The sequence below is a fragment of the Crinia signifera genome, chromosome 7 (assembly GCF_055691185.1).
Source record: "Crinia signifera chromosome 7, ASM5569118v1, whole genome shotgun sequence".
Lineage (NCBI taxonomy): Eukaryota > Metazoa > Chordata > Amphibia > Anura > Myobatrachidae > Crinia > Crinia signifera.
This window is the reverse complement of record NC_139223.1, coordinates 131259842-131284588: the sequence shown is the minus strand read 5'-3', so window position 1 is coordinate 131284588 and position 24747 is coordinate 131259842. Positions and strand designations below refer to the sequence as shown.

General features: G+C 40.1%; 1 protein-coding gene across 9 annotated transcripts in view; it reads right to left on the bottom strand.

Moving 5' to 3' along the window:
• Positions 1-24747, bottom strand: part of R3HDM1 (R3H domain containing 1) — a 134519-nt gene that overhangs the window by 15820 nt on the left and 93952 nt on the right. For 6 of the 9 annotated variants that reach the window (XR_014450812.1, XR_014450813.1, XM_083153826.1 and 3 more), the window contains 8 exons: positions 23127-23235; positions 22952-23047; positions 22529-22557; positions 22391-22441; positions 22057-22283; positions 18958-19212; positions 16522-16682; positions 12646-12747 (listed from right to left, as the gene is read on the bottom strand). Coding sequence is in view for 7 of the 9 variants with exons in the window: in XM_083153826.1 (XP_083009952.1) it covers positions 12646-12747; positions 16522-16682; positions 18958-19212; positions 22057-22283; positions 22391-22441; positions 22529-22557; positions 22952-23047; positions 23127-23235 (1030 nt within the window). In the remaining 2 variants the exon portion in view is untranslated. The remainder of the gene's footprint in view (positions 1-12645; positions 12748-16521; positions 16683-18957; positions 19213-22056; positions 22284-22390; positions 22442-22528; positions 22558-22951; positions 23048-23126; positions 23236-24747) is intronic. The other 3 variants (XM_083153827.1, XM_083153830.1, XM_083153832.1) reach the window with 3 other exon arrangements.

The window sequence follows — 24747 nt, the reverse complement described above, 5'->3', positions numbered from 1 at the left end:
TTTTGGTTACAGCCCGTAGTACAACATACCACTTATTATTTGCGAGATACCACCGACTTTATTTTAAAACTTAAAAATTTGGACAGATTACCGGCAGATTCTTTATTAGTGACTTTAGACGTGTCCAGTCTCTACACTAATATCCTGCACAGGGAGGGACTGGATGCGGTGAGGAGTTTGATTTCCTCCAGTCCACACTATGAAGGACCGAACGTTAATTTTTTGCTTTTGTTGATGGAGATTGTGTTGACCAAAAATTATTTTCTGTTTGAAAAATTTTTTTATTTACAGTTACAGGGCACGGCCATGGGGTCAAACATGGCCCCGGCGTATGCCAATCTCTTTATGCATATGTTTGAGAATCAACACATTATGTCCAATAGTCGTTTTTCTTCATTTGTGTTTTTTTACGTTCGCTATATTGATGATCTCTTCCTGGTGTGGACTGGTGGACCCAAACTCCTCACTGACTTTGTTGACTTTTTGAATGGTTTGGAAACTTCAATTAAATTTACTTTAGCCTTTAGTGAGAGTTGTATCAACTTTTTGGATGTGGGTGTTACATCAGTGAGGGTTTAATTTCTACTCGCATTTATAGAAAACCCACAGATAAAAATACATTACTTGAGGCTGATAGTTTTCATCCTATGCCACTTAAACGTGGTTTACCCTTATCACAACTTTTAAGGGTAAGACGAATTACTTCAGTTGAGAGTGAAATTTCCACGGCTTTGTCTGAAATGGGTACTAGGTTCTTAAATAGAGGTTATCCTGTTGATGAAATCGATAAAGCTATTATACATTGTACCGAAATGACACAGGATGAAGCATTGGTATCCAAAAATAGGAACACTCGAGCCAATAGGATGACCTTCATTAGCACATACTCTATTAGCTTCTAGTAAAATCAAAAATGTAATATTGCGCCATTGGCATATCTTGCAGGCTGATGAAATCATGGGTCAATTCTGTATTGATAGTCCGATGTTTTGCTATAAGAAAAGTAGTAACACTAGAGATATTATAGCTAAGTCTGATCTGATTCCTGTTAAAACCTCCAAATGGCTTACACCTAAAAATGGAAGCTTTAAATGCTCAAAATGTGTGAACTGTCAATTCATGTTAACTACCTCTACTTTTATTGATCCTAGAACCTCTAATGCCTACCCTATACGACATCACTTGACGTGTGACAGCCGATATGTGGTGTATGCCATTGTCTGCACTTGCAAACTTGTTTATATTGGAAAAACCATTAGGACTCTAAAGGAAAGAATTGCAATGCATCGAAGCTCACTGAAAAAAGCCCTTGTATCCATCGATGCCACCACTCCTCCGGTTGCTAAACATTTCAATTTACTTAAACATACGATGAAGGATTTCCGGTTTTTGCCCATTGACCACGTCCCCCCATTGAGAAGAGGGGGTGATCGTGGCAATCTTCTACTCCGTAAGGAATGTCAATGGATCAATCAATTGAACTGTACTTCCCCAAATGGACTGAATGAGGAGCAGTATCTGCACTGCTTCATTTAATTATGTCTCTTGTTCATTTTTGCCTGATATATGTTTTGTTCTTTTTCATTTTTTTCTTATTTTTGAGAGTATTGACATGTTATATATTTCTAAAGTATATTTTTGTGATCGGTGCGTTAAGGCACATTGACACCAAGCTGGCCTGTTCTCTGATCCCCAGTATTCCGCTAACTGCTCCCCGTATTTATACCACCATATGCTGCTCAGTGGATTTATCCCTATTTAGTCAATAGCGCCTTCGCCCTGACTCTGGTGTGCCCTGGCAGATTGCTGGGATCACCGGTGTTCGAGGTGACTTAGCGCTTTATTATTGTTTTCCTGTTTCCATGGGAACGGACTCTGTGACGAGGTTTCCGCCGCGTCCAGAGCCGCCCATGTTCAGAACAGCGTCTAAGCGTTGCCGTGGTGACTGACGTGGTGGCCGGCTTTGGCCGGATCCTACGTCATGACACATCCGGCTCATGACGCAGGTTTACACAGCTGATTAGACACGCTGTATTCAGCGTGTTGGTGTGAGCGCGACTTGCGGCTATGGGGTAAGAGAATTTACAGGCTAGCAGGTGTTGTTGATAATCTATGATTATGTTTGCTATAAATGCCCGGTCTCTGCCAGAGGTCACTTATGCTCCTGAGGACGGTGAGAAGGCACCGAAACGGCCGCCGGGCATCAGTGACTCTCTGGTTGGACCACCATGCTGATATTCTGCCACTATTTTTGGTAATATGTATCACTTGAACGATATGCTGAATTCGCATCATGCTTGGTGTGTCCCTCCTTTGGACTTTATTCTATATTGAACTTTTTTCTACATTAAATATTTTGTTACATTTGCTATGGATGTGCTGGCTTCATATTTTTTATATATATATATATATACAAGGTAAGTAGGTGCGGCACTCAGCTTTCTCATCCAAATAAAGAAATGACGACAGGACCAAGTCGACGTGTCGTGTCAACGTTTCAGTGCTTTTATTTGTGCACTATCATCAGGATACTGATGATAGTGCACAAATAAAAGCACTGAAACGTTGACACGACACGTCGACTTGGTCCTGTCGTCATTTCTTTATTTGGATGAGAAAGCTGAGTGCCGCACCTACTTACCTTGTGAACATGCTTACTTGAAGCTGTGGGGCACCAGTGAAAGCTTCTAGTGCAACAGGAGTGCCGGTCCACCTGGATCTATATATATATATATATATATATATATATATATATATATGAATGAGAGAGAGAGAGAGAGAGAGAGAGAGAGAGAGAGAGAGAGAGAGAGAGAGAGAGAGAGAGAGAGAGAGAGAGAGAGAGAGAGATATGAATGAGAGAGAGAGAGAGAGAGAGAGAGAGAGAGAGAGAGAGAGAGAGAGAGAGAGAGAGAAAGTCTAGTGTCTGTGAGGTACATTTATTAAGTTTGGTGAAGTGATAAAGAGTCTGATTTTTATCACCGGCCAATCAGCTTCTAACTGCAAAGTAACAGGCTTGGTTTAAAAATAGCAAGTAGGAGCTGATTGGCCGGTGATAAAAACCAGACACTTTATCACTTCACCGAGCTTAATAAAGCTACCCCTGTGTGACTCCAAAACACTGCCATCTGTTGGCAGTGATTGAAACTACATTTTTCTCTCTCACACATGCACAATCACAGAGGCAGAAGGTAGTAGACTAGCTTTCGAAGCATTTGCTTTGAGCGGGCTTACTAGTATATTTATATCACTCACACATACACACACAACTTCACTGCATAGCAACAATGTCAATCAGACAAACTCCAAGGAAGGCAACTTCATATCATAGAAAATAATAGAATTTGAGACCTTATCAGACAATTTTAAAAAATCAGGGGAATAACTTTTTTCGTAAGCAAAAACTGTTGCATGTAGTAGTAGTAGTAGTACGTTTATTTATAAGGCGCCGCAAAGTGTCCGCAGCGCTGTACATAGCAAACAAAAAAACAAATTGCAAGGTAACGTACAGGGTGCGTTGAAAAATACAGCATAAATAGGGGTATAGCTGGTAGAACTAAAATCAGCATCAGTTCAGAAGTAGGTGTGGAAATTGTCGAGGAGACTGAAGATGAAGTAGAGGAAGGGAAGAACAGGACAGGAGCACAGGTGAGGTAATGAGGTAGGGTGAGTACGTGAGGAAGGAGGACCCTACTCATAAGAGTTAACATACTAAAAATAGGTGGGTGGGTGGACGAACGAAATACAATAGGATAAGTAGGAACGGAGGGGAACGGAGGCAGGATAGGAGGATCAAAAGAGGTTAGGAGGAGGGATAGGCTAGTCGAAAAAAGTGTGTTTTGAGGGAGCGCTTGAAGGAGGTAAGGGAATCAGATAGCCTGATGGGTGGCGGGAGGTTGTTCCAGTGCAGGGGGGCAGCACGAGAGAAGTCTTGGACACGGGAGTGGGAGGAGGTGATTAGGTGAGAGGTCAGTCGGTGGTCAGCGATGGAGCGAAGAGGACGGAAGGGAGTGTGGATAGAGATCAGTGAAGAGAGGTAGGGAGCTGTGGAGGAGGAGAGAGCCTTGTAGGTGGTGGTGAGGAGTTTAAAGAGAACTCGGAAAGGAATGGGGAGCCAGTGAAGAGATAGACAGAGGGGGGAGGCGGAGGTAGAGCTGCGGGAGAGGAAGATGAGCCTAGCAGCAGCGTTAAGAATGGATTGGAGAGGTGCGAGGCGGGTGAGAGGTAGCCCAGAGAGAAGGATGTTGCAGTAGTCAAGGCGGGAGATGACAAGAGAGTGAATGAGAATGTTGGTCGCGTCAGTGGAGAGGAATGGTCTGATGCGTGAGATGTTGCGTAGGTGAAAGCGGCAAGACTGTGAGAGAGCACGAATGTGGGGGGTGAAAGAGAGGGAGGAGTCAATGATGACACCGAGGCAGCGCATTTGGTCGGTGGACGCGATCTCGGTTTCACCAATGCTGATGGAGATAGTGGGAGAAGAGGGGATGTTCGGGGGATGGAAGATTAGAAGTTCAGTTTTAGCCATGTTTAGTTTCAGGAAGCGTTGGGTCATCCAGGCCGAGATCGCCGTGAGGCATTCGGAGACCTTGGACAGGAGTGATGGGGATAAGTCGGGGGAGGAGAGATAGATTAGGGTATCATCAGCATAAAGGTGGTAATGAAAACCATAGGAGCTGATGAGGGTGCCCAGAGAGGTGGTGTAGAGGGAGAAGAGGAGAGGGCCAAGGACTGACCCTTGGGGAACACCGACTGGCTGCGGGTTAGTAGGAGAGGAGGAGCTCGGAGTGGAGACGGAGAAGGAGCGATCGGAGAGGTATGAGGTGAACCAGGAGAAGACCGTGCCAGTGATGCCAAAGGAGCGGAGGGTGTTAAGCAGGAGAGGGTGGTCAACAGTGTCAAAGGCAGCCGTGCATGTGTTGAAATAAGCGAATATGGGATTATAGCAGGCTTCCCTAAACTCTGTCCTCAAGGCACCCCATGGCTGAGTACACACTAAGCAATATATTGTTCTTTTGAATGACAAAGGATTTATCGTTAGCTGTGTACACCAGATATATCTGTACAACTGCTACACAACCAATGTATTTTGCAGATATATTGGCATACACAGAGAAAATATGCAGGTGCACTGTTCAATCATTACGAATTAGAACTGTAATCAATTTTGCATAAATAGACAATTTTAGCATAATCTTTGGTGAAGTTATGGTCTCACCCACCACATCCAGGTTAACTCATCGGGTAAATACCTAACATTGCTAAGATATGTCTAAATAAATTTAGATTTAAACCCTTACAATCTTAGGTATTTAACCGATTATGAAGTTACCAGGGCATGGTGGGCGAGCCCATAACTTGGGCCAAGATTATACAAAATAGTCAAAATAATTGCAAAATGTATTTCAACTCTATAATTATTCGAATAGTGCACCTATTCCTTTGTGTGGCACTTCAAGTCTAAGTAGAGTGGCACCTCTTTTTACATGTAAATAAAGCGTGCAGCCCACTGATTCTGCTATAGACAGTGCGTCCTTTTCTGAATTAGGCCCAGAGTGATTGACCCGTTCCCTTAGGGTGAGTACACAATTTGACAAATTTGACAGCATTGAAACAAGTTCTCTGCACCCTGCAGTATTGTACACGGGATTGAGCTCTCACGCAGGTCAAATGCGACATCTTCTATTCACCCGTGTAGTCCAACAAAGGAATGGAACACTAGATCATGTATGGCCAGTGGTTGATGGTCCCATCCATTTAGATGGAAAGCAAGATGGCGATCATTGAGATATTTAATGGGCACACAGTTGCACGTAGTCACAACAATGATATCTACAAACTTTTGCCATTATTGAGGCACACCATGGAGCAAATAATTATATGAGCTGAAGGAATATTCTTCAGAATTTAAAGCAGCAATACAAGTATAATTTTCTGGTAGGTAAGGTGCCAAAATAAAAACTGCAAAATGTATATGTGGCCAAGAAATGTAACACTGATCGCAGATGGTCATTTGTATGCGGGCTCACCAAGGAATATTGTATGAATATTTATTTGGCCCATGGAAAGACTCTCAAAAAACCTATGCAAAATCAGTGAGGGACTAAAAAGGTGACTCCTAGGTGAACCAATAGATTGCAATTCTCATGAATATCCAATTAAGTGGTCTATGTCCAGAGTATTAGAGAGAGACACAAAGATCTCTCCCAGGCTTTGTACATACAGTAGACCCCTAAAGTACAATATTCCTACACGCTCTGTAAGAAGGCCAGACTGGTGAAATAGCCAAAATATCTATGGATGTGTTAACCATAAATACAACAAAAAGAAACATTGTAAGGTGTTGACTTCGTAATCTTGAATCACCATATTTAAATAAAAAAAGAACATCCCTGAAGATACTGAGAAAAACAAAAAAGAGCTTAGAAAAGCAGACTTTACACTGTATCCAGAAACGATGCAGACTACATCCCTTGAGTTTTGAAATAATTAAGAAAACAGATAACTCTGCCAGAACTGCGTAAGCAAAATCTCGGACTATCTATAAAAATGACAAACCAAAAGCGTTGATTAGAGAACCCTTGAGGATAATTATGGTTGTTTAAGATAATTACAGTTATCGTGATGTGCAACATAAAAAAAAATATATTTTTTTTAATCAAGTTTGAAAGGATAAGATGTAATGAATAGGTTATACAAGGACTAAATGTGTTCTGTACTCTTAATGGATTTTATTCATCTGCAATTATTTTGCGTATATTACAATTAACTCTTAAATTACTGTATCTTGAAAAAGTCAATAAATATATATATAACAAAAACTTATTTAGGAAATGGATTCTTGTAATCAGTTTTTGACTTTTATCAAACTCTAATCTAATTTAATCTGAGAACCAAAACAGATTTTTAATTAGAAATGTATTCTTGAATTCTATAACAATGTTTAAAAAGATTTGAAGGTCAGGCAGAGATGACAAGAACATTCAGCAAAACCCTGTTTAAATTTATTAGCTCTTAGGAAGGTCACTTTACATGACTTCCAACTGTTCTAGATCATTCAAAACCTCTAGGAATGCATATTACAACAATAAAATAAAGCAGTTTAACTAGGGTGATTGGGTCTTTTTTGACCCATATCAAATTTCAAAAAGGTGTATGCTCGGATGGCAGCACGGATGGTGTAATGGTTAGCATTACTGCCTCACAGTGCTGAGGTCATGGGTTCGATTCCCACCATGGCTCTAACTGTGCAGAGTTTGTATATTATCCCCGTGCTTGTGTGGGTTTCCTCAGGGTACTCCAGTTTCCTCCCACAATCCAAAAATATACTGATAGGCTAATTGGCTCCCAACAAATGAACCCTAGAATGTCTGCGTGTGCATGTGGTAGGGAATATAGATTGTAAGCTCCCCTGGGGCAGGGACTGATGTGAATGTTCAAATATTCTCTCTGTAAAGCGCTGCGGAATATGTGTGCGCTATATAAGAAACTGTTAATAAATTATAAATAATGCTCCATTGCAACACCCTAGGTTAAATTAAGTGCAGGGACGTGCAGAGATTCTACTGTTCTTGTGGGTGCAGTGCTTTCAGACAATGGAACAATCCTTATTCTGACACACATGACCACCCAGACTACCCCCACAGCTATTATTATTATTATTATGATGATGAAGAATAAAATATGCTCTTTGATACATTTTTTGAAGACTCAAAGTCTACACAAGAAAAATCCCAGGAAAGCTTTGTCTATAAAATCCCGCTGAAGCTAAACAATTTACCGTAATGAAGAATGTCAAAAGGAAGATTTATAAAAAAAATAAAATGAAAGATGCCATAGCCTCAGCACCACACAGCATGCATCATAAACCGCCCTGGGTGATGGATCAATCACCCTATATTAAGTACAATTCATGCACATTCAGGGAGGTTATAATAATGTCTCAGTTGGAATGCTTGAAGCAGCTTTTGCTACTGAATTTTTTTTTTTAAGTTACACGTCTGTATAAAGTAGCAAAACTGGTAAAGGAACCTGGCATATTCTGGATCACCTAAGTTTGCCCTCACCCACACCACCAAGCTGCTTCCCGAGCTCCCATTGCATATTCATCAGTGGTATCAATAAAACTATTGACAGGTGAGAGGATTAAAAGTGACTGTTCTAACAATGGTACTTGTCAAGGGGTGGGATATTTTAGGTAGCAAGTGAACACTTCATTCTTGAAGTTGATTTGCTGGAAGCATAAAAAAATGGCAAGCATAAGGATCAGAGTGATTTTGACAACCAAATTGTGATGGTTCCAAGGCTGGGCCCACAGAATTTCCAAAACCCTCAATGGTTTGTACAGTACATGTACTAGTGCAGCTTGTTGCTGCAGGGGCTGTATAAAGAAACGTCAAGAATAACTATAGCTTAGAGCAGGGATTCCCCAATTCAAGTTTTCTGGGACCTCTAAAGGTGCCCACACATCTATATATCTTTCCAACCAGATTTATTTTTTAAACCTTTTCATGTATCCAGAGAGGCATTGCTACAAGAGACAAAAGGTAGACCAGATAGGAACAGGACATCAGGTGGTAAAAATAAGGTGCAAATCTTGCAGATCCCACACCATGCTCATAAAAGATGCCACCATGTCTACATCTGTTGCCACCTGTCTACAATCTTCTATGCAGAATGCATGCTTCCCAGTTTTCCACCCCAGGGATAAGACCATCTGGAACATTTTTCTCAACTCAAGGTATGGTCCTGCTGATCCCACTCATGGACAGTGTACTCTTGGTGCCACAGCTTGACTAGCTCTTAATTAGCCATTCTTTCAAGAACAGAACTCTGCTAACCAGAGAAAGGAAATCACATCTTTTTCAGAGCTGTGACCTCCAAATACTTAGTTGCTAGTGCTCCATTTTCACCAGCAACTGGACAAACAGAAAAAAAAATACGCTTTTTGAATTAGGAAAATATATAAATTAAAACTTGATCCCTTGTGGTGCTCCAGGACTGGAACCAGGGAAACAATGGCTTCTTGTAGTGCAAATTGCTTTTGGTCTTCCTTAACAATGAAGATAAAAAAGTAATCTTGGCAGGGGTCTTAGGAGAATTAGGATACATATACACTGGTTAAGGAAGGGTCAGGCAAGGCTGATATGCTCCCAAGCATAAATTCCTTGATAAACTGAATGTAACACCTTTCGCTGATGGACTCCACAATTGGAGTGGCATACACAAAAGCGAGCAGCTATTATTTAACATTCACATGAAGAGCACAGGTTTGGAATAAGGTATTTTTGCAGTGAGATATGATGCTGATAAAGTATTTCTATACGGTCACCATACCAGGACATAGATTGCACTTCCCTTCCCAGACATGATAAATTGAGGGAAGAAAATGGGAGTAAAGCTTCAATTACACAATCAAAGAGGATGTTTAGCTGCAAAAATGCAAGCCAGATAAGCAGAAAGCACAGAGAAAACCCAGGATCTCTCATACCTACCTCCCTGCAGATGAGAAAGCAGATGGGAAGAATGAGCTGCAGCTATTAATTAAACCCAAAAATTATTCATGTACTACTTTTTTAGAGTTTTCTGATCTGAGTGAACAGATTTAGGTGGAAGTGCTAAACAGATATGGTACCTCCACTATGAGTCATTGAAACTTGCCACCCAATCACTTTTGGCACCCACGTCTCCTATACATGTTCTAAAGCCGGGGGATAACTACAAATTGCATCCAAAGCACCAGAGAATCAGGTAACTACTTACCTTACAGGCCTGATTTCCTACAAAAATCCCACAACTGCACTGGCCACAACAGGAGGAAGTGTTGTGGATCGTGACAGCATCGCCAGCTGCAGATGAGGGATACTAGATGAAAGTAAAGACTTGGAAAAAAAAAAACCACCACCACCTAATAAAAATGACTGATGCTCCAATAACAGCCATAAAACCATGCTCCAAGTTCTGGCAGGTGCTGAAAAGTCAGCATACAGAAAAAGCAAAGTATAGAGGACCTTGAGCTTCTCGTTTAAAAAAAGTACCTCAGCTACTGCCTCTACATTCTATCGCTAATGTTAGTGCACCCCTCCATGGATCAGCTGTGAAATAGGTGGAGTCTGTTATTTACAGTAAGAAAGTGTAATAATGCATGGGACAAAGCTATAACTATTGAGGCATTCAAATATTCAAAATAAAACACATAAAACACAGGAAGTCAATTGAACTGAATGATTTTTAAACAGTTTAATTGCCATTGCTTATAGCAAAGATCAGTCAATAACTGTGCATTGTAGACAGATGTATCCACAAAGCACAGTTTCTTGGGTCCAAAAATAAAATCTCTGCCTCCAAGATAAGAAGACTGATGAGGAGCACATCATAGTAGGTGGCCAAAAATAGAAAATATTGTCAGATATCTGATTAGAAGCAGTAATTTACTGCTGCTAAAGGTTTGCCAGGGGCTACACTATTAGCCCCAATATGGAGTCCTAAATCCTCAATGCCGGCACTTACATGGTATTATGCTTCGCTTTCTGGAAGCATAATACTAGATAAGCAGCCTTCAGGTCAACGATAACGCATCGGTCTGAAAATTATACTGGATCCCTGACGTTATCGCCCTATCCCTCCACTTTTTTTGCCCCCCCCCCCCCCCCCCCCCCAAAAAAAAACACATTCTGTAACATTTTTCTAAAATACATCCACAAAGGTTAAATGTATCCCACTTGATAAGAAACGGGTAATGGGCCCCATACATCAGCAATCACAATTAATGAATTTCCAGATCCAGTGATTTTTTGGCCAGATAAATGGATTCTACAATCTATTTGACTTGCCCACACATTACAGATTTATTTCCATGATCGGCAGATTTTTCCATCTAAAGATTACATCTTCATATCTGGAAATTGCCCAATCGATTGTCATTTCAGCTGTTCATAATGTGAATAGATGAAGACGACGAATTGGGAACACCCACACATATAAAAAAGATCTGCAGATACCAGATTATTAAACATGTTTAAAAATATGATTAAGCAATCGATTGGCGATCCCTATTAATTTTTGATTGGGATTGCCAAAAGGGGGAGCCCACACATCTAAAATTAATTGTGGCAATCATCTCCAGATCTGAGGATTGTCACAATTAATTGCTGATGTATGGGGCCCATAAGACTGGAATAAGGCAGACAAATATAGCAGATAGTTGACAGACATTCTATGACATTTATTACCCCCCAAAATCCTGATTATGAGAGATTTAGGGAAAAGGGCAACTAATTAATTTTTTTTATATACCTTTAAACTATATTCTGTTCTTTCCACCAAACAAAATGCTTGGGTGGCACACTCTGCTGGAGTGTGCACTCGAAACTACATTCCACATTACAAATGAACGAATAAAAAAAATAAAAATATAATATAAATTTGGCAACTCTTGCAAGGTCAACTTAAGAAAAAAAAAAAGACCAGAATTATATAAAAGGTTGCTATATACAAAACAGCTAATTCCACGTCTAAGTACAATAGTAATAAGCTATCCTGTGTAATAAAAAGATAATGCTGCTCCTCACCCCTGGGTGAGGGGGGGGGGGGTGTGTGTGTATTACATGCTGGCAGCCACTAGATGTTATTCCGTTATTTTGATGGACTGGTAACTAGTGAGGTATAAATGCCAGAAAACAGGTTTGCTTTATTTCTATTGACTAAAAATGAACCAATTACATATAAACAGTAGTGGTCAGTCAGCAGTCTATAAATTAGCTATGAACCAGTTACTGTACATCAAGAAGGTGCTGCTTCATTATTTATGACACCAGACTTATATTCAGTGGAGTACAAGTGGCTGCATTCTCAGGACTATCATCCAACTAAACAGATGCCAATGTGTGCAGGTGACCGGTTCCCCTCAAATGCACAGGAAGAATTCATTCAGAGCCAATATACAGTGGAGAGCAGCTAGAACTTGTCAACTTATTAATGATACCTACAGTGTCATTGCATTGTTGGAAGAATTCAAACAGTCTTAATACATGTGGATTTCGACAATTTGGTCAAAAAAAGGGCTCCATATTCAACACTCCAGCAGCCGATTTCAACCATGCAGATTCGACTTTTTAGAAAGTCGAATCTGACAGGGTTCAATACGGTTGGAAAAGGCTTAATTGAATATATGTGCGGCAATATTTCCAAAAAATATCAGCCCACAAAGTATTCAATAATGCAAGGGACAAGACACAGTTGCTAATAAAATTAAAAACATGTATTCATCATTGTTGTAAAACGGTTTAAAAAGTTACCTTGGCAACTGCAAACCTCTAAAAAAGCAATTATTCTATGAAATACAAATCTATAAACTTTATCTAAAAATTTTAGTTAACGAAGAAATATTTTCTTTGTGTGCTAAGGAAGTGTACAGATTAATCAGTTGTATAACACAAGTAGAATCAATACACACTTATTTTGTTGCAAAAGAATTTCTATTTATATGTATAAATAATAGGAAGACAGATGGTTCCCATATATGTAGTAATCTGTATTGGTGTAAAAGCCATGCATTTATAAAAGAGACACACAAAAAAAACACACCACACAACATACACAAAGAAAGCTGCACAGAACAATGCACACATAGAGAAGAGCAGAAGAAAGTACCACAGTGTACTGCTGAGTGGGTGAGACTTGCAGGAGCGGGGGTGGATAAGAGACGGCTGGGTACTGAACAGGTTGCGAAGAAGACAGCAGAGACCGGATAGGCTGAAGGAGTAACAGTCAAAACAGACTTGGTTAATAAGACAAGAAAAACACATATGGAAACATTTAAATGGACTTTCAGAAAAACAATTATATCAGTGCACCCATCGGCCACACACAAAAGGATCCAACATTTAAGTTGGCTGTTCTAACACAATCCCTATGAATACTCAGGTCTATAAATGTTCTCCTGGTTCTGAGTGAATCCTTTGGCTGCAATGTCACAAATATTGGTTCAGGTTATAAAATGGGTACATGCACTATACATATACAGGTGGGGCAGTTCTAAGGAAAAAAAAAAAAAATCAGTGAAAACATTACAATTACATTACAATTTAAAATGAAAATATCTTTAACCATGAATGCATCTTTAACCATGAATGTATCTTTAACCATGAATGCATCTTTAACCATGAATGCATCTTTAACCATGAATGCATCTTTAACCATGAATGCATCTTTAACCATGAATGTATCTTTAACCATGAATGTATCTTTAACCATGAATGTATCTTTACAACTAGCCAAAGGGCATGCAGTCAGTGGATAGACATGTCCAGGTCGACAGTGAATAGGTCGAACAACAATGGTTGACAGTGACTAGGCCGGCGACAACTAAAAGGGTCGACACTGTTAAAAGGTAGTTACAAGCTTATAGTCGACATAGGCAAGGTTGACAATCAAAAGGTTGACATGAGTTTTGTGCTTTTGTCAACCTTTTGGAATGGTCGCCCTAAAGGTACATCTACCTAGTCACTGCCAACCATTAGTGGTCGATTTAATGACCACATCCCGACCTCTGTCTACTCAAGCCCATTTCCTAGGGACTGCACAAAGGTACAGCAGAGACTGATGGAAAAACAAATGGTGTGGCACCTGTCCAATAAAGCCAGGAGGCAGGTTATGGATGTCAAGTTTACTTGTTACTTCTGATTTTAGATTTATTTGATTTTGAAAATAAGTCAGTTTATAACATACTTGTGTGATACGGTGGCAAATTAGCATTTATAGTGACAGGAGCAGTTCAGTGAAAAACATGAATGTAAAAGTAACAGCTACGTGAATCAAGGTAACATGAGTTTATAATGACCAACAAGTGTCCGGGAGTAATTAGCTTTTAAGTTCATAGATAAAATATGTGGCATTCCTGTCTGGACCGGGACCGATCAGATTAAATGGACACGTGGGCGAATCCAACTTCCAGGATGAAATCAGAGATGTTATAAAGACATAAATATTTCGACAGCTGTCTACAGTACGTCTCAGTTTCTTGACTCCAGAGCAGATGCTTCGAGTGTGGATTTAATTCCACTGCACAGGGTGGTCATTCCATACCCAGTCATTCATTTCTGCTTACTCATGACTAGGAACTACAGGGATCACGCATGACAACTCAGATTGGGGGGTGGGGAAGAAACTGCGGCTGTAAAAACACTTTGGGGATGGTCCCAAAATGACATCACAATAAATAAATCGTCCAAAAACACCATAATGGAGCAGAGATTCTTGTAAAGAGTGAGAGGGTGTAGCGAAGAAAGGCAGACAGACGAACATTATGTAGTTATGTAGACAGCAGCAGCCGTAAGCTTCCATTATAAAAAAGGTTAGTACTTAAAGACTGGTACAGACTGTGCTCAGTCACTTACAGCTCACCATGGATGTGTGATAATGCTACATTCACCGTTGGTGGGCGTAACACAAGACAACGCATTCATCCGCTATGTGAAAACATGACCATAAATGCTATAACTATTACTATGGTATGAGGGTTTGTACATATGGATATGAACATGGCAAGATTTTTTCCCATTTGCACTAGTAATCCCCCTTTTTTTTTTTTATCGCAATACATTTACATACTGCTACTGGGTATTGGTGTAAAAAAAACAATAAAAAAAAATCATAGGGAATATTTCTCAAACTTCTAGTAAGAGCTATGAGTCCCTGTGAACTAAAACCTCCGCAGCCAAATTAACATTTTACAGAGAGACGAAGGGCCCCAGGTAGTAAAGAAAAAAAGGTACTTGTTTCCAATCTGGGCGCCCAGGTTTTCTACGTACGGCACCGTAATGAAATCGGATCGCATCGCATCGTACACATACACGATATTGAACGATGCGATGCGATCCGATTCGATTTCCCATAGGAAACAATGTGAAATGGCTCAATTTAGCCAAATTATCATAGGAACAATAGTAAATGGGCCAAAAACCCCCCTGAACATTGAAATGTCCCCCCAAAAGTAGTTGACGCCACCCCGCCATCAACGTGAACCCGAAGCGTGGCGAGCGCAGCGAGCCCGCGAGGGGCGGCGGTACGCGTCCTCCGACCTTTTCATGCCCTACTATCCACTAGGGCGTGGAGTGAGAATAGAATAGTGTGGCGAGCGCAGCGAGCCACCGAGCCCGAAGCGTGGCGAGCGCAGCGAGGGGACGCGGATACCTTCACAGTTATACGCGTCCCCTCGCGGGCTTCCCAGGTGTCCATGGCGACACGGACACCTGGGAAGCCCGCGAAGGGACGCGTTTACCTGTGAAGGTATCCGCGTCCGCTCGCCACGCTTCGGGCTCGGTGGCTCGCTGCGCTCGCCACACTATTCTATTCTCACTCCACGCCCTAGTGGATAGTAGGGCATGAAAAGGTCGGAGGACGCGGCCCGCTGCGCTCGCCACGCTTCGGGTTCACGTTGATGGCGGGGTGGCGTCAACTACTTTTGGGGGGACATTCCACTGCTCTGTGGGTTTTTTTGGGGTTTCTGGCCCATTTACCATTCTTCCCTATGCTGATTTGGGTAAATTCATCCATTTAACATTGTTTCCTATGGGAAATCGAATTGCATCGCATCGCATCGTTCAATATCGTGTATGTGTACGATGCGATGCGATCAGATTTCTCTACGGAGAATAGCATGGTGCGCAATTAACTTAGCGGGCGCCCAGATAGGAAACAAGTACCGAAAAAAAGTTGCTGATGTGGCGCTATTTGTTTTAAATATACATCAGTGCAGGATTTTTATTTTTTATTTTGACTCACTATTTAATAACTGTATTTTGTGGCACAACAGAAGTGATAATCACTGTCCTTGCAAATACATCAAAAGGAACATCGGACAAAAATGGGACATCTGTGGTATTGGGGACTATGAGCAAGCTACATAAATATGGAAATTTAAGGGGCTTCACTTTGGGGGGGGATGATGGATGATGATGATGATGATATATACATTCCCTGGATATCAGGAATGGGGAACCACATAATGGGCCTGAAATGGTATACTACCTCATCTGCCCCCATCAAACGTTCCTCACTTTTGAGAATTAGCAGACAATTTACTGTATCCATAAAGGCACTAACCTTGGAATTCTGGGTCATCTGCAATCTCACCTGTGCTTACCAGCCATTTACTATATGTATGTAAATACTTTCAGAACAATTATAATACCGAACACTGTCCATTCCAGATGGACATATAGTTTTCAGTGGGTAAGTTGGTCTATTACACATGTCTAGTTACTACGGAGACTGTAAATTAATCTGACATCTATTCATTATGTACACAAATCAAATAACTAGCCATGCCATTATTTGGTCCTTTTCTAAATGGTTTCTCAACTTGTGCCCATTATTGCCCAGTCCAGCAAATGCTGGGCAATTAATCTTCTTGGTTATCTCAGTGTATCAGTGTAATTGCCATTTCTGTACAGTAAATGCTCATAAACACAGCACGTTCCGATCAGAGATCATAGGGAAAATACAGATGGCTGGCTCTATACATACCTGTGGTATTATGTGGTTTGGAGCCTGTTGTGGAGGGGCGGGGGGAGGAGGTGGGGGCGGAGGAGGATGAGTGGGTGCAGGCACTTGGGTCCTAACTGGTTGCTGAGTCACAGGAGGATTATATACAACTGGAGTGCCGTCTGGGTTTATAAATGGCTGACCTGTGGAAAGAGGACAAATCTTCATTTAATATCCCTGCTTCAACACACAGTAGTAAATAGTGTAACAGAGATTCTAGACCAGGCATGTCCAAACGATGGCCCTCCAGCTGTTGAGACTACAAATCCCATCATGCCTTGCCACAGTTTTGCTATTAGGGAATGCTAAAACTATGGCAAGGCATGCTGGGATGTGTAGTTTCACAACAGCTGGAGGGCCACAGTTCGGACATACCTGTTCTAGACAAACAATTCTTTCTGCACATTTACATTTAAAAACACACACATAGCAACTGGTTCATATCATAGCTAGATACTAAAAGGATTTTCATTAACTACAACAGATACACTGGAACAATTTGCATAAAGTATTAATTATCCATGACAAAATAAAATAAATGATGGTTAAATACAAAAGATCAAACATTTATACAGTACATGCAGAAACCCTTCTATGTAAGGAAAAATCGATTGAAATACATGGGAAACCGCACCACCTGCAGGCTGCTATAAGACACTGCAACTATCACAAGATTTGTACGAAAAGTGCAGGGGTAAATTTATCAAAACTTCTAAAAATAAAAATGAAAATGTGATGTAGCCCATAGCAACCAATCAGATTCTGCCTGTCATTTCTAGATTGCATCCTAGAAAATGATAAACATCTGATTAGTTGCTGTGGGCAACATCACCTTTTCATTTTTATTAGCTTTAGTAAATGTACCCCTTGCAGGCTTTATCATTTTAATGGCAAACATTTTTGCAACATTTAACACACATTAATCTACAAAGTAGATAAGGAATACATATGAAATAAGTATTTACCAAAAGGAGTAGTCTGAACCTGTACCTGTAAGCTTTTTGGTTTTATAGACACAGCTAGGCACTGTATAAATAATACTTTTCATCAGAACATACGATATGGGGATTTAATGGCTACACATTGTAGATTGAGGAGGGAACTCCATAGCCATGGTGTTTAGACCACGCATAATTACCTACACCGGCCTATTACAATAGCAGGAATACCTCGCACGCTAAGCAACAGAGGTTGACTTTCCTCACAGCTTCATCAGCTGCAGGGAAACCCATTGATTCTGAACTTGAAAAGAAATCAATGGGTTAAAGCGCAGGGAAAAGCAGTTTAATTAAATCCCTCCGAGTATGAAACCTGGAGCGGTTCTCAGCATGGCATAGCCCGAGGCTAATTAAATTCCCCCTGACTGATCCTAGGAGCTCTGCCTCCATTTTGATAGTTGCCACAAATATTAAATAAACACATTTATATATCTTCTAAAACATAGGATTTTAATTTTACTTCATTGCCCTTATGCTCAATGGTTAACATATAAAAAGTAACTATATCCCTAGTGGAAACATACCATAATGGTGTTATTAAACTGGTACTGCAAACCATTGCAACCAATCAGATCCCAGCTTTTAATAGGGTTATCACTCTTCAGAGCTAGGTGGTTACATAACAGTTTGTGTTACATAACATTAAAGTAATCTAAGGCCAATAATTTCCATATTAGACTATTGGTAACACAACATAATAAAAAATTCCTACCCTCTCATGACATGTTCACAAAAAGGAACAGAAATCCATTTAAATCCACAGAAAAGGGCATGGCTAAATTGTCACAACCTATACCAGTTTAGGCTTGGTACTCACTTGGGTGATTTGCCATCCTGTAGAACCTGGCCAATTAGATAAGCATACACACTTATCAATTGCTATGTCGACTCTGCAGCCAGCGTATGGGTGGTTGGTGGGTTGACTGCACACCACAGCCGATACATCTGCAAGATATATCAGCATCGACTGTGCTGCAGAGCCAACCCAAAGGGGGAAATTTAGCAGGATGAGATATTCCAAAAGTGAGAGATTTAATAAGAAATCGCCAGGTTTTTTAAAGCAGCAATCATTTACACGGCAAAACCAGTTTGATTTTGAAGTGTAAATGATTGCCGCTTTAAAAAACCTGGATATTTCTTACCAAATCTCTCACTTTCTGAATATCTCATCCTATTAAATTTCACCCATTATATCATTGAGCGATGTCAGACATACTGGATGTAAACCCTGCGCCAAACAATATATAGTTTTAGGGTGTAACCAGACGTTTCATGGGATTGACTTCAATCAATCACTTGAAGCTGAACTGAAAGCTAACATTACAGATCAAAACTATACAGTGTATTAGAAAAAGACACATATAACAAAAACAAAGAAACACACACAATGATGTCCTTTTAAATATGGAGCAGTACAAACCTGTTTGAGGGTTGATCAGAATACTGCCAGGTGGAATGCCTGTGGCTTCCAAGGGAAGTAAAAAGAAGCTAGTGCTAGAAGGAGCCACTTGCCCACTTAAGCCACCATCAAAGGAAAGAGTGTTACTAGTGCTGACAGGTGGGTAGACGGTAGCAGCGCCATGTGAAGGCTGGTTTATAGCGGTTACTGGAAGAGGCTGCTGGGTGTGTGACAGAGAACCAGTGGACGACCCTACACTACTAGAAGACTCTGAACCTATGGGAAAGGAGCAATGAAAAAAAAAAAATACATATATGTATTTTTTACCTACAGATCAAAAACGACATGTACATTGGACACATGCAAAAAAAAATTAACTCCCCAGGTGCAAGAAGGACAGAAGCAGTAACAGGTCACTCACACCAAGGGGTGAAGAAATAAGAATCTAAGACTTATGAAGCAAAACATGCAACTAGTAGTGTTAAAGTGGACCAAACAACCAGATGCTATGGAAGCAGTGATTCGCCATTATGTAGAGCATAACCAATTAGATAAGCTTACACACTTACCAATTGACTGCTTGAAATAGTCAGGGCACTGCTAGACAGGCATTTCAAATGTACCTGCCCAGCTATGTCGTCTCTGCAGTATGGGTGGTTGGCTGGTTGACTGCACACCACAGCTGATATATCTGCACGATATATCAGCATCGACTGTGCTGCAGAGCCAACACAATATATAATTGAGCGATGTCAGACATATTGGAAGTAAACCCTGGACCGTTATATATATATATATATATATATATATATATATATATATATATATATATATATATATGCTAAATCAAAGAGCTGTGTCAAACAAAAACACCTGCCTCCACTGAAAGGTTGGTAGTCCACTTTAAACATTGATGAAGGAACACTAAACACAACATCATGCAAAGTTAAGCCATTCTGCATGAAGCCATAAGCATGAAGCACCATGACAATTCTAAGCTCGATGAGATTGCCTGCTCAGTTCTGGAAACTATTCCCACAGGCGATATAATCATCCCTACATGAACCAAAGGACTTCCTTACAATTATATCTGCATGTACATATGTGAAGTGGTCTGTGAAAGTTGCCCCTACCATGAACCGGTGCATCTAAACCATTCTATATTTTTTTATTTTTTAACCACAATGTATCCTTCCCAAAGCTGTGGATCTGTACCAATAGCTTAGCTCATGTTAGTGGCTTATTTGCAGCTGTTAAATTAGAAGTTACCAGAGGAAAACTATGCAAAGGCTTCAAATGCACTCAATTTGGACCTAAAGAAAAGGATTAGTTTACTAATGACATTAAGGAAATAGATTAAAATAAGGTTATCCCAATTGCTAATTAAATGATCTGCAAATCGTGCTATTTTGGGCTGAAGTATACCTAAAAAAACTGGTCATTTACTTTGCAAAACTAGAAAAATAAATGTATTGTGTCAACAACAAAAAAAAAGACCTATTCTGCTAATTCACTGACATTAAATGTGAATGGTAGAGAAAAAAACATTGATTAACACACAAACATTAACACAACATCCAGTTATTCAAGGTATGCTGTTTAAGGCAGCATGGTTAGGAAAATGGTTAGCATTACTGCCTCACAGCACTGAGGTCGTGGGTTGTATTCCAACCATGGCCATAACTGTGTGGAGTTTGTATAATCTTCTCATGCTTGCTGGAGTTCCCCCTGGGTACTCCGGTAACCTCCCACGATTCAAAAATATACTGGTGGGTTAATTGGCTCCCCAAAAAAGAAAAAAACAGTAGGATGAATGTGTGTGCATGTACATGTGCTAGGGAATATAGATTCTAAGCTCCACTAGGGCAGGGACTGATTGCACATGGCTAAATATTATCTGTAAAGTGCTGTAAAATATGTTTGCAACATATAAAAAACTGGTAACAACAATTATAATAATTTGATACTATACTAAAGAATCTTTTTTAAAAATCTGTAAAGCCTTTATAAAAGTACAAAGTCAAGTTGAATGGTTAAAGTCCAATGAAACATCTACTTTTTGCAGAACAATCCCATTTGACTCCATCTCACTAATGGAACTACTTCAGATACAATGTTTTTATAATGTAACAATCCCCCTGGATATCCCAGTACTGATGGTGCAAAGATAGCAGTGCCAACGGATTGCTGATTTTAGTGTAACATAGGTTAGACACCAGGGTGTACAAACGATAACATTTGTACACCCTGATATACCGGTTATGAAATATAACTGCATTATACATTTTACTTTGTAGTTCTATAAAGGCTGTGTGGAATTTTTAAAGATCCTTTATGAAAGGATCAAATTAGGAATTATAATTAACAGCAAATCAGCATATCTTGAACAATTTGGATATTGTTTTTGTGTTTGCATGATTTATTATATTTTTATAATAACCAATATTTACAATAGTCAACTCTGAGATATAAATATATTTTAATACAGAGAGAATCGCAACTGAAGGTTGCAGCTGGATCTCTAGGATCCTGCACAGCTATTTTTCAATGACTCAAGGTTTAGTATTCAAGAATTATCTATTGAAAAATATGATCCTAGAATACATTTTACAGTCTTAGCTGGAATATTGGGTTAATTTTTGAGTCAAGGCTATTTAATAGAATTGTTTTTTCTAGGTGTAAAATACGAAATTGGCCCTACTTGTAACTGGGAACCATGTTCTATCATATGAGAATAGAGCAAAATGTGAATTACTGGCTAAAAAGCCTTAACGCAAGCATATTGGACCGTTACCATTAACGTGCTCATTTTTCCACTAGGCACCAGCAGAAGAGAGAATGTGTAAACCTTGCTACAAATTGGGTGAATTAAAATATAAAATGATCTGTATTACCAGGACAGGCCAGATTGTTCTTGGGGGAACAAAAGGTCAATGTCAATTTTACAGCAGCATGGGTGCAACAAACTGGTGTGCAATAGACTGGGGACCCTAATTCCAGAGCCAAGGTTACTAAATGAAGGCATGTTCAATGCAAGCACACAGGACCACTCAAGCATATAAAATGAACAAAAAAAAAAAAAACGCCTTGACAGCCGACTTTTGAGCACACCGCTGATACCTGCTTTGGAAAGCCTGCCTGTGCTTTTGCTGCTTCCAGAGCTATCCCCTCGTGTCAAAACCGAAATCCCACTGAAGCTGCTAGCTTTGGTGACAGCGGGCTTCAGGTTTCGGATGGAGCTGTCGGAGTCCGTACTGCTCCACGGTCGAGGCTCATTATACTTCACATCATTCTCTGTACTGCTGTAGAGGCTGTTTCCTGATCTACCTGAAGCGTCTTTATTGATCCTGAAATTTACACAACTGGACTGTAAAGATACATGGAAAAAAGAAAATCGCAAGGAAAAAAGGAAGTGGAACACACATGCAGACAATGAGGTTTAAGCAGTAAATACCTAAATATCTGGCGTCTTTGCTGTGTCATATTAGACTCCTCCTCTTGAATTCTGTTGGCATTTTAACAGTACGTTACTTGTTGGCAGTCAAAGTTACACTTATTGTTATGGATAAGGTTCTACATAAACCACACCTACCTTTTATCAGTGATGAAATTCTCCTGAGACTAATAGAGAATATACATTGGGAGAAAGAAAAAAAAGTAAGGTTAGCTATAATTTCTAAATACTGGGAACGAGACAATTTAAATGTATAATGCAATCAGTTACAGGTGCAATAAACTACCAATTAATGTGCAATTCCATAATTATTCTGTTTTCATACTAAAAAAGCTGTGCGTAAAATTTATACTTATAGGAGATAAAAAAAAACATCACATGCCAAACACATTAAACCACCAGTAAACCAAAACAGCTGTAATAATTTTATGCACACACACACACAAATATATTTGCGTACATGCCGACAAATTATTTCTCAAACTAAATTTAATGTTCACGGGGTGAAATTACAAAGGTTGGCCAACGTAATAAATTCTAATCATTAAATGTTCTGCCTACTTCTTGCGCAAAAATTCGCTCACGAGCTCTCTGGTATTCCTCTTCCCGCTCCTCGATGGACTTGCTTCTTCTGTCATCCTTCAATCTCATCCTCATCTGTGCAGAGAAATGGATTAGCAGTGGACTACTGGATTGAAATTGGGTAACGGTCAAAACAGATTTAAGTGGCACCCACCTGATTATCATCCTTATCTAAACTAGAGTTATCTCTTTTGAGAATGTAGCGCTTTTGAAAGTCCATGCTCTTTTCATCCTTGATATGTTCCTCAAATTTCTGGTCAGGGCTGAAAGGAGATTTAGAGGGCAAGTTGAAAAATAAAATAGAAGCATAGATAAATAAATACATTTCATCAGAGGAAATTTACATTACAAGCTGTTGCATTTAATGCATGGGGAGGTTATTAAAGTACCATAGTGGAGAATTATCAAACTTTCAAAAGAGATGATGTAGCAAAGTTACCTATGAAACCTTTCTGCTTTCTTCAGCCCAATGGAGTGACTATCAGATGAGTGTGCGCCCATACTGCACTATAATGGGGCCTAAACACGGTGATTTGAGGGCATTTTCTAAGCAATCTCACCAGATCGGTTCAAAAATGCTCCTACATCGATCCGTATTTAGGGGCGATAGCCATCGCACAGCGATTAATATACAGCATGCTGCCGGTGTCAGGGCCAGTGTGCTCACTGGAGAACACTGGCCCTGACAGATCACTCAACTAACAGCACTGACAACACGCTCAGAACACGTCAGCATCTATTAAAATTATTAGCCAGTTAGTAGATGAACGACCGGATAACTGGGCTACAGCGAACCTAGCTTTACACCCCACTTTTCTGCTATGGGCAACTTCTCCACTTTATTTCTCCTGAAAGTTTGATAAATCTCCCCCCCATGACTTTTGGAAGATATGCCGAGAACGCACATTGTTAAAACAGGTCCAAGTATTTATAGACAAACATTACAATTCATTTATTAATGCATTCCTTACGCTGGTTCCACACATATTTGATCCCCAGACAATTGGGTTAAACGCTCCTGATCAGCCTTGACCCCCTGCAAGACTATGGTGGCAGTAAGGCAAGTGGCTCCTCTGGGGATTGGGAGATGAGACAGTTGTGCTGGTTCCAAGCACCGCAGAAGTGTTATAAAGCAGTGTAAAAATCAGCTAATGCTACTGCATCGGTGCTACATAATAGTCTTCACCCAATATCGAGAGAACAGGCCGATTACTGTATAGGTAAGTAAGTTTTATTTATATAGCACACTTTCTTCAACAGGACTCAAGGAGCTTTACAGACATTAAAAATAACAATGCACATACTGTAATACAAAGGGTTATCAGTACAAGTAACAATGGCAGTACAGATATACATCACACATATACATCACATGTACAGATATGCACTAGATGCATTCTAATAAAGGGACACGGGGAACATATTTACCGAGCTGTGCAGTACCCAGGCAAAACATGGGGATTGCACAGCCAGCTAGGTAGCCAGTAACAGTACTGAGATATATATATATATATATATATATATATATATATATATACACACACACACACACACACACACACACACACACACACACACACTAGATGTAGTCTAATGAGGGACACGGACATGGGGAACATATAATTACTGAGCTGTGCAGCACCTAGGCAGCCATTCAGCGGCGCCACATGGTGATTGTACTTGCCAGCACCGTACATATAGAACAGTAAAAGGTACACAGAACTGGACAGAACACAATTAAAGCACAATTCTTAGTACATAATACAGCTGGGATA